Raw genomic sequence first — 16,605 nt, 5'->3', positions numbered from 1 at the left:
AAAAACCCATGAACCCCTTTCACTAAAATGTCAAGTCTCACGAACCCCCTCCTAAAAATGAATATTTCCAGCTGTTTTCTCCTTTATCTGAATATAAATTATAAAAAGCAGTGATCTTAAAAATATAAAATTTGTTTTTATGACATGCTTATTACACATTATTTATGATTAATTATGATGTATCATTACAATATTTTTATTATATTATGAAAACTTTTCCAAGATCTCACTTTCGTAGCTTGTATCATTTTAAATAAGCCTGTTATAAGACCAGGCTCCTATGTTTCATCAAGGAGTATCAGATGTGAAACAGCAGGAAGGTATTTAAGAAGCCAACTCAAAGAGTTCCTCCTACACAAGCTTTCAGGTCTTGAGCAGTCCAGGCAAACAACGCATGTTACAACAAAGCTTAAACTTGTTCTTCATAATAATTTAAAAAACAATACTAGCTGCCTATTTAATTTTAAAAACAGCAAAAAACATCTACCTCCCTTTTCAATTCATATAAGGAGTCTTGAAGTTTAAATCTCCTCAGTGTGATAGATATGCTTGCTTTGATCTGCTTCACTCTTGGAAGTCCAGGGGCTCCAGGCTGCTGGCTCTGTGCTGCCCAGGGTCCCTAGGGACAGCTCTGTCTGCCATTAGGGAGTTTTTTCCCCAAGAACCCCCGGTAACATTTCATGAACCCCCAGGGTTCACGAACCCCAGTTTGGGAACCACTGGACTACACTCTAGTTCACAGCTTTAAAGTCCTAGCGTGAAAGTTACAGGGTCTCCAGAACAGTCCCCAGATGCCATTGCTACCTGCTGAGACAAATCTCCTTTGTATATGTAGAGGTCTATGGAGATAAGAGAGCCCAAACCACCATCGGAAGCAAGCTGACTGCAACGGACAATTTGAGACAAGGGGTTTCCCTGGAAGTGTATTTGTGTGACAGCAGTTGCCAAGCAGGGAGGATGGACTCTAACAGGTGAACATTTCATTATGGCTGGAGCTCACTGCAACAGCTATGGCTAAGGCAGCCAACAGTTCCACTCTGAAGGGTCTTTTTGCAGTTACTTATAACTCAGAATTTTTACCTTCTGGGCTGAAATTTTCCAGGTTTGGTCTCTGCTTTAGTTTTTAATGGTGTTTGGGTCCCCCCCATTTCAATAAAAATGGCTCAGCCATTTCTGAGAATGAAAATTATGAGGGAAAAATACACTCCTGCCATTATTTAAAATGTTTTGCAACCTGTTTTTGAACAGCTCTAGTGCCTCATCATTAGAAACTTGAAATCTGGCACACAAGTAGCTCCTAGGTCAGATGCGTGCCTTTGAGTGACCAACTGAAAATCTACTGGGATTTAACCAAGTTATAAGAGTTTAAACAAGGTACTTGCATATGCACACCACATTTCTTGTTCTAAAAGAGAACTATTCTTCTAGTGTCCATGGATAAGGAAGGAAGCAAAGTGAAATTTTCCCTCTTGGAGGGTAAGTGTGAAAAAAGACAGAACTCTGAAAGAGTCCTATCAATGTTTAAACTGAATGAAGTGCAATGAAAGAGGCGGGAGATCTGTGAAAAAAATAGTTTGTGATAGTGTAATTAAAGAGTGTACCATAAAGCATATGCACGAGGGGGCAGAGTTAAGGTTGCATGAGCAACCTCAGATTTGGCAACGCCTGATGTTTGAATGCTTCACTTTGCAACCTCAATTTACTTGGACCATACTCTTTGTATGGAATACTAACAAATGTCCTCAAAACACAGGTGCAACTTAATTCCTAGCTAGTCAAGTACTGTATATGGACTAGGAAACAGATATAAAAGGTGGTGAGCATGCCAAAGCCAATCAAAGAACCAGGAACTCTCTGGGCCTTGGCAATGGAAGAGGCAAGCATACACCTAAACTGGGGTCAAAATGACTGGGTAAGATTTCCTTATTTAATTACCCTCTGTTGCTACACAGCTTCTTTTTCTGAAATGTAAAAGAAAAAAAACTCTAAACAGACCAGCAGGTGCCTTTCCCTTCGGTTCTAAAAGCAGATGTACACAGTCAGACCACATGAGGGCAGTGGTGGAAACTGGAAGGGTAAAGACTCCGGAGGGCAGCAGGACCAAAGAGCAAAGGAGCACCACTGCAAACGTGAAAGCAAGAAGGTGGCGGGGACAAGCCACTGGTGACAATAAGTAGTAGAGGAAAGAACGGAAGGATTCCTCACCTGCACAGGTTTCCAAGGTAAAATAGGAGGGGTTAATCCTGCTGCATAGAAGGACTCTGGGACACAGGGTCCTGTCAAAGTACTATACTCCCACAAAATGCAGTGCTGGTCTTTGGGCAAAGATAGAAGCCAGGCTGCCTTCCTGGGCTCCTCCTCCAAAATCCTGCTGGCAGGGAGCGGAGGGGTGCTAGGGAACTCCACCTCCTCTGTTAGTAGCATGGCCATCCGGCTTTGAATCCGTTTATGGGCTGTCTCTGGATCTTGAAGTAACAATGGAGGAGGTGTGCATGGGGTGTTCTTGCGCCTTTTTTTCTCTATTAAAAAAAAGTATATAATAGAACATATAGGGTGCAGGAGCACAACATGCAAGCTCCTCTGAGAGCTAAAGACAGGTACCTGAAGTGCAGCTGATAGGCCAAACGGGACTCTCAGAGCTCCACAACAACACCTGCAGCTGCCATAATTTTTAATACAGGGAAACAACCCCCTGAAACTACAGCTCCCACTATGCACTGCTCCATGATGAGAGCTGTAAACTTTGAGTTTCACTTTCATCATATGCAATCTCTCTATTTTACTGAAGTTACGGGCATCTCCCAAGTTCATGGCAGGTTGCCAATGCAGCTTTTGGTTGCCTGTCCCTGCTACAGGAAAGCAGCGCAGCACCTTGTAGCAACTATCACTGTCTCTTTGTGACTTCTGATGCCCAACCAACAGTAGGTCCCCAACTCCACACAGATGCCATTCAGCAATCTCTGTGCCTTACTGGCTCACTTTCGCCACTGCAAGGCTCTTCTGCATTCCCCAATGCAGCTATGAGCTCAGTAACTGGAGCCTTGGCAGGAGGATGCTAAGGAGAATTTGAGCACACTCCTGAAGAGTATGTTCACCCACCGTAACATTTCACAGCCAACTGGCTTTCGTTCAGAATCTTCATTGAGTACTGCATAAGCAAGGCATGCAACCACCACTATCCATTCTCCATCACATGTCCATCACAGCCATTACATGGGGTACAGGTAAGGTTGGGGGAGCACTGTGATTCAGGTTGGATAATAAGGAGTAATGCAGAGTCCATGGCAGTGGAAAAATGGAGTGACCCCTTAGCTGTTCATTTCTACACTGTACAAAAAAAATCTACAATTTCAAAACTCCCAACAACAGAAAGAAAGTGTAAGACTACAAGGGGACTCCACTGACAGTCACTGATGACCAGAAATCCCTTTTAACTAAATTTTGTGTAGGAATTATATATTGTGTTAGAAACTGACATGAAATACAGGCAGGGCTGTCATACACAAACACCACTGTATCCAGGTTTTAATCCAGGATATACTGTGTTACATTGCTCCTACAACACTGCCAGCCACTGACCCTAAGACACTTCAATATGTACCTGCTCCAGGCTTCCACTTGATTGGCAAAGCACTCTCCAGTTTAATGCTTGTTACCGATTTTGCTTGCTCCTGCCTTATTTGCTCCAGCAGAGATCGTGACATTGCCATGGCAACCAGAAGATCCTCATCTTTGGTCTCCACCTTGGATGTTTTCCGCTTTTTCTTTGACTCCTTCTCTTTGGAGGAGCCTTTTCGCTTTGACCTACTGAGCTGATTGCTGAAATGTAAGAATGCAGCATGACACACAAGTTAACTGCAACCGGATCAGAGATGAGGAGCACTTCACCCTCCACATCAGCGGTTCTAATCACTTAGGTAGATTCCCATTTCCATGATAAGGGGAAACCATTCACAGTAAACTACTCCTGAACAGAGGGAAGCATTAATTATTTTAATTAATTCATCAATTTCACTATCTAGGAGGTCAAGAGAAAGGCAGGAAGGACGTCGCCGAAGCAAAACATAGAAGTGTGTTACACAGTACCAGAAGCTGGCTGTAAGTGCTTCACAGCTGCTTCTGGAATCTTTTGTTTGCAACTCTGCCTTTTCAGTCCCACGTCCCTTAAAACTTGGTGCTGGAGAACAGCAAAAAACAAGTCAATGTAGGGCAAAAAGCCCAAACACCAAAAACTACTCTGCCATTTCCCATGTGGCTGGGGGGAACGGAATGAGCTCCTCACCAACTAACGGACTTTCCATGTATTGAACTTAGTAGTCAGCCAGAGTTTGCTTTACTATATAGAACGGGGTGGGCAAACTTTTTGGCCTGAGGGCCACATCAGGGTTCCAAAACTGTATGGAGGGCTGGGTAGGGAAGGCTATGCCTCCCCAAACAGCCCTCAGAACCTCCTGTCATAACATTTCTTCCCAGATCTGGACCTTAGCGTCCAAAATATGGGTGTTAGCATGAAAACCTTCAAGCTTAACTACCAGCTTAGATCTGATATCACTGCCACCAGCCAGGAATTATACAGTGCCTAGCTCACTGTGGTCTCCACGAAACCTTCCCTGGGAGACCCCCAGACTCAGATGCCTTGAGTCTTACAACAAAGGGAAATAACCCCCTCCCCTTGTTTCCTTGTTACTTCCTCCCAGGCTCCCCTCCCTGGACGACCCTAGGAGATTCCCTGCTTCAAGTCCTTGAAACACAAATACTGAGAGATCAAATCTCCCTCTCCCCTCACCCACAGGGTATGCAAAGTCAAGCTTAGTAAATCTAACACAAAGAGAGTTTCCCCCGACTTCTTCCTCTCACCAATTCCCTGGTGAGCTGCAGACTCAATTCCCTGGAGTCCCCACTAAAGAAAAACTCCAACAGGTCTTAAAAAGAAAGCTTTATATAAAAAGAAAGAAAAAGGACATAAAATGGTCTCTGTATTAAGGTGACAATATACAGGGTCAATTGCTTAAAAGAAAAATGAATAAACAGCCTTATCCAAAAAGAATACCATTAAACACATTCCAGCAACTACACACATGTAAATACAAAAAAACAATATAAACCTATTGTCTTACTATCCTTGTACTTACAACTTGGAAACAGAAGATTAGAAAACCTGGAGATAGAAAAATCACTCTCAGAGCCGAGAGGGCACAGACCCAAGACAAAGAACAACGAACCCACACCCAAAACTTCCCTCCACCCAGATTTGAAAAAGTCTTGTTTCCTGATTGGTCCTCTGGTCAGGTGTTTCAGGTTACTGTTTGTTAACCCTTTTATAGGTGAAAGAGACATTAACCCTTAGCTATCTGTTTATGACACCTCTGTCCCATCCAACCCCCCCCCGGTCCTTGTCCCCTGACTGTCCCCTCCTGGGACCCCACCTGCTCCCTGTCCCCTGACTGCCCCAACTCCTATCCAGACCCCCACCCCCTGAAAGACCCCCTGGGACTCCCACGCCTATCCAACCGCCCGCTGCTCCCTGTCCACTGACTGCTCCCCAGGACCCTCTGCCCCTTACCCAAGCCCTCCTGCTCCCCACCCCCGTACCATGCCGCTCAGAGCACCAGGACTGGCAGCTGCACCACCCGGCCGGAGCCAGACAAACCGCTGCCCAGAACGCTGGCGGCATGGCGAGCTGAGGCTGTGGGGGATGGAGGACAGCATGGGAGGGGCTAGGGGCTAGCCTCTCTGGCCAGGAGCTCAAGAGCCGGGCAGGATGGTCCCGTGGGCCGGATGTGGCCCACGGGGGCTGTTCTTTGCCCACCCTTGATATAGACACCACTTGAGGCCACCAGCTCAGCTAAAAGTCCATTCCACCTAGACCCCATTCTCAGAATAAATATTTATACATCCGATTCTTATGTGTATTCCCTCTTCGTGTCCAGGTACAAAAAGTTCCTTTGCTCCAATCTGTCTAATAAACTCCAATGGATCATTCAGTTTAATTTTTATAATTACCTCAGCTAGTGTAAACACCTCAGCCAAGTCAATGCAAGACTAATCCTTGTTTTGCCCCTCTCTGCTCAGATATTAGCCCCTCCACCCTACTGATCATCTTGGTTGCCCTACTGTGCTCTCTCCAACTGAACTGCAGCTTTCTTCAACTAAGGTGCTGAAGCTGGCTCCTACTCGATTCCTCCTAGTTTCAGAGCCCAGACAGTATGTGCGCTTACCCTGGCTCCAAGGATGCTACTAACGGGAGACTTGGAAATGGCAGAGATGCTTAATGACTTCTTTGTTTTGGTCTTCACTGAGAAGTCTGAAGGAATGTCTAGTATAGTGAATGCTTACGGGAAGAGGGTAGGTTTAGAAGAGAAAATAAAAAAAGAGCAAGTAAAAAATCACTTAGAAAAGTTAGATGCCTGCAAGTCACCAGGGCCTGATGAAATGCATCCTAGAATACTCAAGGAGTTAATAGAAGAGGTATCTGAGCCTCTAGCTATTATCTTTGGGAAATCATGGGAGACAGGGGAGATTCCAGAAGACTGGAAGGGGGCAAATATAGTGCCCATCTATAAAAAGGGAAATAAAAACAACCCAGGAAACTACAGACCAGTTAGTTTAACTTCTGTGCCAGGGAAGATAATGGAGCAGGTAATCAAAGAAATCATCTGCAAACACTTGGAAGGTGGTAAGGTGATAGGGAATAGCCAGCATGGATTTGTAAAGAACAAATCATGTCAAACTAATCTGATAGCGTTCTTTGATAGGATAACGAGCCTTGTGGATAAGGGAGAAGCGGTGGATGTGATATACCTAGACTTTAATAAGGCATTTGATACGGTCTCGCATGATATTCTTATAGATAAACTAGGAAAGTACAATTTAGATGGGGCTACTATAAGGTGGGTGCATAACTGGCTGGATAACCATACTCAGAGAGTAGTTGTTAATGGCTCCCAATCCTGCTGGAAAGGTATAACAAGTGGGGTTCTGCAGGGGTCTGTTTTGGGACCGGTTCTGTTCAATATCTTCATCAACGATTTAGATGTTGGCATAGAAAGTACGCTTATTAAGTTTGCGGACGATACCAAACTGGGAGGGATTGCAACTGCTTTGGAGGACAGGGTCAAAATTCAAAATGATCTGGACAAATTGGAGAAATGGTCTGAGGTAAACAGGATGAAGTTCAATAAAGATAAATGCAAAGTGCTCCACCTAGGAAGAAACAATCAGTTTCACACATACAGAATGGGAAGAGACTGTCTAGGAAGGAGTATGGCAGAAAGAGATCTAGGGGTCATAGTAGACCACAAGCTTAATATGAATCAACAGTGTGATACTGTTGCAAAAAAAGCAAGCATGATTCTGGGATGCATTAACAGGTGTGTTGTAAACAAGACACGAGAAGTCATTCTTCCGCTTTACTCTGCGCTGGTTAGGCCTCAACTGGAGTATTGTGTCCGGTTCTGGGCACCGCATTTCAAGAAAGATGTGGAGAAATTGGAGAGGGTCCAGAGAAGAGCAACAAGAATGATTAAAGGTCTTGAGAACATGATCTATGAAGGAAGGCTGAAGGAATTGGGTTTATTTAGTTTGGAAAAGAGAAGACTGAGAGGGGACATGATAGCAGTTTTCAGGTATCTAAAAGGGTGTCATCAGGAGGAGGGAGAAAACTTATTCACCTTAGCCTCCAATGATAGAACAAGAAGCAATGGGCTTAAACTGCAGCAAGGGAGATTTAGGTTGGACATTAGGAAAAAGTTCCTAACTGTCAGGGTAGTTAAACACTGGAATAGATTGCCTAGGGAAGTTGTGGAATTTCCATCTCTGGAGATATTTAAGAGTAGGTTAGATAAATGTCTATTAGGGATGGTCTAGACAGTATTTGGTCCTGCCATGAGGGCAGGGGACTGGACTCGATGAAATCTCGAGGTCCCTTCCAGTCCTAGAGTCTATGAGTCTAACATTGCTGATTTGGTCCAGCTCACCTGGGTGCTACAGGGAGCCCATCACCCAGGGCTAATGCCTGCGATTGCACTGCCTGGAGAAGCAACTGCGGAGGGACCTCCATCTTGACTGCGCAGCTTTTCAAGTGACTGGCTCGGCTTTTTGGCGTATGGAACTGCTTCCCACAGATGGGGCACTCAGCGATCTGTGGGTTGCTGGAAGAGGATGCCTGTGACTTCTCCATTTCATCCAGACACCTGCGGGAAAACAGCAGGGTTTGCTCTTAAAAGTATTTTAAACTCTGCTCACACTAACACTTTTAACCCACATTGAAGAAGAACTGGAGTGATCAGCTCTAATGCCTGAAACAAACAAAGTAACTTTCCCTAAAGAAGTGTGTGTTACATTTTATACGCTGTTACCTATCAGCTCTGTGTTCTTGGGGAACCAGGGCACAGTATCCAGCCTATCTGACTCTCAAAAGACCTCCCCCACAGCCCTCCAGCCTCTGCTTGAACCAAAGCCAATTAGAAGAAAGCAGGAAGCACTGCATGATGGGGAATCTCTGCTCCAGGTGTTAATGAACCCATGCCTGCACACACCCAGCTCAGTAGTTATCAGACCAATTCTAGTAATGAATCCTTTATTGGTATCCAAAATACTGAACCTGCCTAGCTGCATTGTGACCTCCCTCAAAGGAACACAGTCCATAGCCAGGAATGATCAGTTCCTATTCTCTAGCCCGAACAAAACAACTTTGGTATGCTCCCTTGAGCCATCAGTTTACCCACAAACAAATCCAGTGTTCTCCCTTGAACCATCGTTGTTTCCCTACAAAACTCCCTACCCCTACTCAAATAAGTGCTCTGATGCCAGGAGTCAAAATCTGCATCAGTTCCATTGGGACTTCATCTTCTCCTGACTGATTGTGCTGGGGGCTCTTCCTGTCCCCAGCACTCCGAACCCGCAGCTACCACCACCACCTGGGACTCTATCGATTCAAGCTTCATGGAGTGGTGAGCTCTCTCTCAATAAAGCCTTCTGACCCTGACTTGTGTGATAGGTTAAAGCTTATCAAACTTGCCTTTTCTAATCAAATGTAAGTTAGACTGAATAGTAATAGTATAACTATTCTGTTTGTTTGGCTCCCCTTGTATAGTTATTACTTGACAATAAATAACCTTCATGGTTAAGCTGGTTGCTTCTCTCTCTCTCTCTCTCTTTCTCCCTCCCCCTCTTAGTGGGTGTTTTTTGGCTTCCCTATTTGCTCTGCAGCAATGCTCCTCGTACCTAAGCTAAAGATCCCTGCAGCACCCAAAAATCCTGTGGGGTTTGCTCATCAAGTGGATTACTACCAGAACAACTGTAATTTGAAAGTGGGGACAGGGACGTGCTGACCCTGGGACATACGAGGGTGGCAGTTTGGAAGTGCTGCTTGACCCAGCCCACTCTACTCTGGTGCGGTGCCCATGGCATATGAGGGTGACAGCTTGGAAGGCTGTAGGACGAAGACTACTTTGTGGGCTGGGACTGGCAGCACTCAAACTTGGATTGTCAAACACATGCTTTCATAGATCATCACTTACTTATGAGCCATGCTGTCTTCATTTATGCACCTCAGTGAGGCTTACGCTGGGAGAGGAGCAGAAAACTCGCCCTCACCACACACTCCAGGGAGAGCCACAGGACAAAGAATCCAGTCCCTGCTGTGACCCCCACAACAGGTTATATTTACTTACATCTTCAATGTTAAAATTACCATGACACAGCCTCAGCTTTTACCTTTCCTACAGTAGCTAGGATGGCTGAGTCTTTAGTCTAGGAGGCCAGGGAGAAAAGGCAATTCACCTGTTAACATGCTGCTCCCGTCGTGTTGCATTCATGGCTGAGAGGTCCTTCTGACAGATCTGACAAAAAAATAAGCCTGCCTCTTCCAGACTTCCAGGTACTTCTTCTCTGAGCTCCTGCTGGAGGGCCAAGGCCAGAGCAACATCTGGCTCTTTCGCAGGCAGATCCGGAGTGGTCACTAGGGTGAAGGAAAGATCTTCTCAGAGATAGTGCTAAGCATTTTTATAAAAGGCTTGAACCTGTTATCTTCAGTTATTATTTTAGGGAACTGGATACTTAAAAATAAAATGTGAAATTTCTCTAGAACCTTTCATTCGAAACGGTCTCGAAGTGCATTGCAAACTATACACACAGCATCACTGAAATGCAGCCATTTCTGAGGTGGACAGTGGCAATCAGCACACCTCCATACAATACAGGAGAGAAGCACAGTGGTGCAAGTCAGGCGGTCCGGTCCGGCCTGCAAGTAAGATATTTATACCTGGTACACTGTATCAGAAAGGCAGAGAAGGAGCAGAAAGTGGGGCAGCTCCTCTAGTGTGGCTGTACCATCCCCACCTGTAACACCACCCTACTCAACACACTTTTGTCTAGCGTCTCCTGTCTGGGACCTGTAGGCAACCCTGCCAGAGGGCAGGGCTGGGGTGGTACCGGTACAGCCATGCCGGAGGACCTGCCAGAGTGGGGCCCACGCTCTGTTTCTTTTGCCGTTGCGGTTCCCGGGAGAGCCCTGAACTGCAGGGTTCTCCCAGGAAGGTCAGTGATGAAAGGAGCAGAACGTGCACCTCCTCTGGCATGGCTGTACCGCCCCCAGCCCTTCCACGTAACTACAGGCCTGTGTCTCCTATCCGGGGTCTGTACAGCAGCCCTGCCGGAGGACAGGGCTGGGGGCGTACAGCCACACCAGAATTGCTGCCGGCTTGGGCTGCCAGGGCTCCTTTTGCCGCTGCGGTTCCCAGGACAGCCCAGTGGTTTAGGGCTCTCCTGGGAACAGCAGTGGCGAAAAGAGCAGAACCCCATGCCAGCAGCTCCTCTGGCATGGCTGTACTGCCCCTAGCTTCACCCCCACAGCCTTGTCCTCCGGCAGGGCTGCTGTACAGACACCAGAGAGGCTCAGGAGGAATTGCTGTGTGGAAGGGCTAGGGAAAGGGCTTGGGGTGGTTCAACCATGGTGGAGGAACTGCTGGCGAGGGGCTGCCAAGTGGCCCCATGTTCTGCTTCTTTCAGTGTTGTGGTTCTGGAGAGCTCTGCAGTTCAGAAGTCTGTGGTGCAGCAGGAGGAGGACAGAGCTCCACCCTCCCCTCCCCCAGGTAACATTGGACGAATCATGGGGAGGAGAGGAGAGGCGGAGAGCCCGGGGCCCTGGGCTGGGGGTCGGTCATGTCGAGAGGTCACATGTCCCCCTCTTTAGCTGGTGCAACGTACTGGTAAGAAACGGATTCTATTCGCACCACAGGAGGAGACAGGGAACTTTGGCTAGGGTCACTAGTGCAAACTATGGCTCTTATATAAAGGCCAAGGAGATTTTTAATGTCCACACAGAGCCAAAATGATTTTAGTTTTTAAAGATTCAGTTTATCTACAATGATACTGACCTCCTTGATAAAGTGCTTAGAGATCTACCGATGAAAGCGCTATATAAGAGTTAGTTATTATCATTATTGTTACACTAGAAGGACAAAAGAGTGACCTGACCCCGCTGGGATTTAAACCGGGGCTTCCAAGAAATCTATTTCAAACAGGATGCTTAGATCACCATGCCCTCCAGGATTTAAAAGCCTGTTACGGATATTAATTAAGCCACACAACAGCCCTGTGAGGCAGGTATTGTTAACCTCATTTTACAGATGAGGAAAGTGAGACACACGAGGGATGAAGGGATTTATCCAAGGCCACACAATGAGCCAGTGGCAGAGCTAGGAATGGAAACCTGAAGCTGACTCCCAGTCTGGCACTCTGAGCACTAGACAGCACTCCTTGTATACTTAGGATAACTTGCAAGAGACATATACCATTCTCCTGCTGGTTCTTCTCCAGAATCACCTCAGGGATGTTTCCATCTGTTACTGTCTCTGGCAAGCTGCTGAGCCGGGTGTGTTTCAGCTGTTTCGGTTCCACTCTCTTAAACTGCTGCATCCTCTCCAGCACCAGCTCTGCCACCCGCAGCCTGGTTCCTGAGATCTGGAGCGTCTTTGCAGGGGATGAGGTGGAGGTTGCTGGTTCTGCAGCAGCAGCAAAGGATGATCTGTGCTTGTCACTGCCTGGTGGGGAAAAAAGCCCAGTTCTAGTAACTGTCCCATCTGGGGCTTTGCGAATATGCATCGAACACTCAGCTAACAGGCCAGATGAGAGTTTCAGAGATGCCTCCTCCTACAGCAGCCTAAGCCATTCTTGATTTTGGAGTACGCTGATTCTGAGTGGACTGGTTACACGGTTTGCTTAGCTAGTGAGTTTCACCCCCAAATAATAATCACGCTAGCTCTTCTACAGCACTTATCAGTAGATCTCAAAGTGCTTTACAAAGGAGGTCAGTGTCATCAATCTCATTTTACCAATGGGGAAACTGAGGCACTGAGTAGTGACATGTCTGGCCCCAAGCCATACAGCAGGTCAGTTGCAGAGCCAGGAATAGGACCCAGATCTCCTGAATTCCAGTCCATGAGCTATTCATTGGGCCACACCAATTCCCAACCAGCACTCTAGGATCCGACTTCCAACCTCTACCAATGATGGGGCCTGAGAGATGCTGAGCAGTAGGAGTGAAGGGTTTCTGGAGAGAAGAAATCGGGAGGAGCAGACAGAAGGAGTTGCCAGGGCAATACCTCATTGCAGCCTTGGCTGCTTTGGGGAACCCTCCCTTCTCTGTGCTTCACCTGACCAAGGAACACCTCTCCTATCTGACTGCCCTGTTGAAGAACAGTTATTAGGGACAGTCAAAGGTGTCAGTCTAACGAGTTGAATACTGTCTAATAATGCACTGTCTAATGGTATGGGTGAGCAAAATGCACCCCCTGTGCCATCCTAACTGCCTCGTACCCCTCTCTGGGTGAAGTTTAGAAAAGTTCCACTGAACGTGAGAGTCCTTCCAGTCCCAGGCTTTTTTCCATTAGAAATATTTCAGAGTGAGGGAAGGAAATGTTGGAGATATTACCTGCCAGGCTGTTCCGATTACAGTTTGGTGCCATAGCATCCAACTGAATGGCAGAAGGAGGGTCTCCATTTTCATCTTCCAGTGGAGGCCCATCATTTCCACAGGCTGTAGCTTCACCTTCTAGTTCATGCCCCAAAGCCTGCTCATTGGGGTCCGTGCACCCTGGCCAGCCCACTCTCTTTCCAACAGAGGAGTTATGCTGGCTTTTGCTCTTAGCAGTTGACTTGCTCTTTTTTAATTTGCTTTTTGTTGCAGTGCTCCTTGTCCCACTCTGAACCTTCCTCCCTCCCTCGGCATCTCCAGCCTTTTTCTTGACCCTGCTCAATAGGTTAGCACAGAGTTCTTTAAAATCATTGTCCAGCTCATCCATTAGCCACCAGCCTCAAGACACTCAGCTTGGCTTCAGTGCAATGGAGCGCGTGGGAGTAATGGACTGGGATAGCAGGGTCAGTGCAGCTCTGCCTCCTTTGATGACCTAGTCCCCATTGTGCCTTCCACCATCCCGGAGATCTGCACGCTCTGGATTCCAACAAGATCAACAGTGGACACCTTTCTGGCTGGTCCAATATTTCACTCTCTATATTTACAGCTTAGCCATCAAGTCTAGTACAATCTTCAAGGAGTCCATTTGATATCATTCATATTTAGGGGACTTCCTTGCTCTTTGATGAGTTCGACAGCAGATGGACAATGCACTCTGTTTAGAGGATGCCCCAGGATCTTCATGGTGTGCTAGAAGGCTTTGCGAGGAGCTTTATCATAGCATCTAAACAAAAGAGAGAAACAAGAGTGTAAATGAAAGACTGTCTATATAGGCATATTCTGGAATAGGGTGGAGCTTCGAGGATCAGTGCAGGAAAATCCTGACTAGATAAGGCACATAATTGACACAAAGTATTATCTATCACTGAACTACCAACAGACACAGAGCGTGTTAGGAGATGAGACACAAGCATTTCAAAATAGGTTCCTGACATTAGGCACAACTATCACATACACAGAAGCATATTTCCTAATTTATGAATGGGCTGGAGCTCAGGACTTAAGAGTGACTTTAAAAAAAAAAAAAAAAGGTTCTGGAAGTGAGTGTCAGGGAGTGGTGTATGGGGAGACTTTGGCAAACCAGTAAAGTGCCTGAAACCACTATGGCTTATTGTTAAAGGCAGCTTAGTCAGCAAGCTGTAAATTGGCCATTCAGCAGTTTCAGCTTAACCAAGACAGGAGGGAAGGGGGCTTGGGGTGCCACAGAAAGAGCAGCTTGCCCCTGCTTCCTTCCTGATAAGAACTGTGTTGAAGTTGCTGATACATGCATTTTAAAAGAGCAGGATGTGCCTCAGGCATGTCTACTGGGGTCTCAAGGCTGCAAACTCTGGAAAAACCCATACTTGGTTAATCAATAATCAGAAGGAGCCTCTTGCTTGCCCATTGGAACTGCTTGCTTAACAAGGTTTCTTTAAGGGACATGTCATTCTATTACTAATGTATAAATAAGGGGAAAAAAGCTTGAGATAGTTGGACTCATTTGGGGACTCTTTTTGGACTCTCCTTCTGGATATATCTTGCAGTCCTCACTGGCAGACGGAAGATTTGGCCACTAGAAGCCTGCCGCTGTTTCAGTCGAGAGCCACATTCAGGTTTGGTAATTATCAAGGGTTGGGGGTGTTTTACTAATCTTGTTGTGGACGTGTGTAAGTGCTTGAGACCAAGTAAAGTGTAGCTTTAAGTGAAAGCACTCTTGTGTTGTCCTGTTTGTGCCAGCCATCTATCGGTTGGACAGCCATGACTCCCCTGATTTATTTCCTGACACCATCCCACACAGAGTAAAAATTACCAAGAGCTTTGGGTTGAAAGAAGCCCGGGTAACAGTGGAACTAAAACCATACACACACTTCAGATTGAACACCTATGCCATCATAGTGTGAAATTCAGTTTGTCAGAGCACCTTTTAATAGGATGGCCTGACACGTATAAGGCTTTTTCTGCTCCTGGTCTGTGTCTGGAAGCAACTCAACTATACACAGTCAAGCCCACATCTCTTCCCTTCCCGCTCTCTCTGTACACAGATACTTACTGCTGCCTGATCACTTTCAATGTTTGCTGCTGTCATTGCTGGTAAACACTGCCTTGCAGGGCCCGAGGAAGGACACTCAGCAAACCAGGACACTGGCCACTCTACACAAAGTTCCATCAAAGTACAGAGACTAAACAATCAGAGAACAAAAATATCAATAAATATGTTGTTTTTGTGGATACAGACTAACATGGCTACCCTTCTGATACTTAAAAAATATCTTTAATCTCTCTGAGTTACAGTAAACATAACAAACTATTTAGGGGTTACCTGGATAGACATGTCCAGATGGAAACTGATCAAACACCAAGTGATATTACAACTATATCTCTATTCTTAGACTGCCTTCTTCCTTGTCCCAGAATTTGGTATGGTCATGACTCATTTACAAGAGGTTATATATTGCTCCCAGTTCCTATTGCTTTCAGTCCTGAAACTGAGCATTTCACTTAGAATGGCAGCAGTCGCTGTTCAGTTTCTCCAGCAAAACTCTAGGCACCAAAAGAGTCAAAATGCAGGAAAAACACAAGATGGATTGTTTTTTCAAATGGCTTGGCTTCAGACACATAAGGCGAAGGAATGCTGGTTACACACTTTATGGGTCAGCCTTTCCTATAAGCAATGACAGATGTTAATGGATATTTTTCTTTCAACATAATCTCCCAAACCTGTAGAGACTTTGCTGTGAATCTTGGAGTAATTTCTTATTAGAGAGAAACAGATTTTTTTTTGTGGCTAGTTCATACATATATTTTCCAGGACAGAGTCTTGAGGCAATTATCCCTACAAACTGACCACGTTCTTCTAAGTAGAAGACAGCATAGAGAGAGAAATTGAATCTTCAGCCTCTGAGTTTCTATACAGTCCTCACAGACAAACTAGTGGTGTCACATTACTTAATGGTGACTTCCAAGTACTGTCCTTTGAAACAAATCCAGAACTTCTTTGTTTATTATATGTGCTCAATGCCTCAAGCAGGGAGGTGAGATGGGCAAAGCACAAAACTGACATAGAACTTACTTTTTATATTCCTTCTTTTTCAGGTATCAAAGTCTGGATTTGCAGGCACTTGGTCATGCACTGTGCTGACAGTATCACATGAAACTTGGGGCTTGTCTTCACAAGAACATACAAGAAAATTAATCCAAATTAAACTAAAGGTGTGAATTTAAAGTGGATTAGTTAAACCACATTAAATCCCTGCGTGTTTTTTGATTCACTTCCAAAGTGAATTAAGATAAATAAAATTAATGCTGCTTTAAACCTAAATAAGAGTGTCCACATAGGGATCCAATGCAGTTTAACTAATCCACTTTTAAAAAATAATTCGGATTAACTTTCCTGAGTATTCCCATGTAGACAAACCCTTAGAAATCCTTGGACATTGGCTTAAAAGGGAAGGGAAGTATTGCTTCTTCACAACATTTCATGGGTTTGCAAAGTGCTTCTTTTACATTTCATATGCTCTTCTCCTATGGGATCAAAAAATCTTTCAAAGCCACCCAAAAGAGCAAAATAAAATAAAAACAACAGCACTTAAACCACCTAAATGCCAACTCCATAATCCAGGTGGGGCCTGTGACTGATCTCCCATCGCTAG

The 16,605-nt window shown here is 45.5% G+C and overlaps 1 protein-coding gene across 6 annotated transcripts in view; it reads right to left on the bottom strand.

The window, feature by feature from the left end:
- Nucleotides 1–16,605, bottom strand: part of SLX4 (SLX4 structure-specific endonuclease subunit) — a 43,621-nt gene that overhangs the window by 17,373 nt on the left and 9,643 nt on the right. For 3 of the 6 annotated variants that reach the window (XM_030577676.1, XM_030577679.1, XM_030577680.1), the window contains exons 2-8: nucleotides 15,006–15,135; nucleotides 12,935–13,700; nucleotides 11,796–12,044; nucleotides 9,784–9,961; nucleotides 7,977–8,192; nucleotides 3,602–3,819; nucleotides 2,206–2,519 (exon numbers count right to left, since the gene is read on the bottom strand). In XM_030577676.1, coding sequence (XP_030433536.1) covers nucleotides 2,206–2,519; nucleotides 3,602–3,819; nucleotides 7,977–8,192; nucleotides 9,784–9,961; nucleotides 11,796–12,044; nucleotides 12,935–13,304 — 1,545 coding nt within the window. In that variant the 5' untranslated portion in view covers nucleotides 13,305–13,700; nucleotides 15,006–15,135. Of the gene's footprint in view, nucleotides 1–2,205; nucleotides 2,520–3,601; nucleotides 3,820–7,976; nucleotides 8,193–9,783; nucleotides 9,962–11,795; nucleotides 12,045–12,934; nucleotides 13,701–15,005; nucleotides 15,136–16,605 lie in introns of those variants that run through there. The other 3 variants (XM_030577678.1, XM_030577682.1, XM_030577681.1) reach the window with 3 other exon arrangements.

Source organism: Gopherus evgoodei, chromosome 10 (genome assembly GCF_007399415.2).
Source record: "Gopherus evgoodei ecotype Sinaloan lineage chromosome 10, rGopEvg1_v1.p, whole genome shotgun sequence".
NCBI classification, from domain to species: Eukaryota; Metazoa; Chordata; order Testudines; family Testudinidae; genus Gopherus; species Gopherus evgoodei.
Note: the sequence above shows the minus strand (reverse complement) of the source record. Positions and strands in the feature narration are given on the sequence as shown.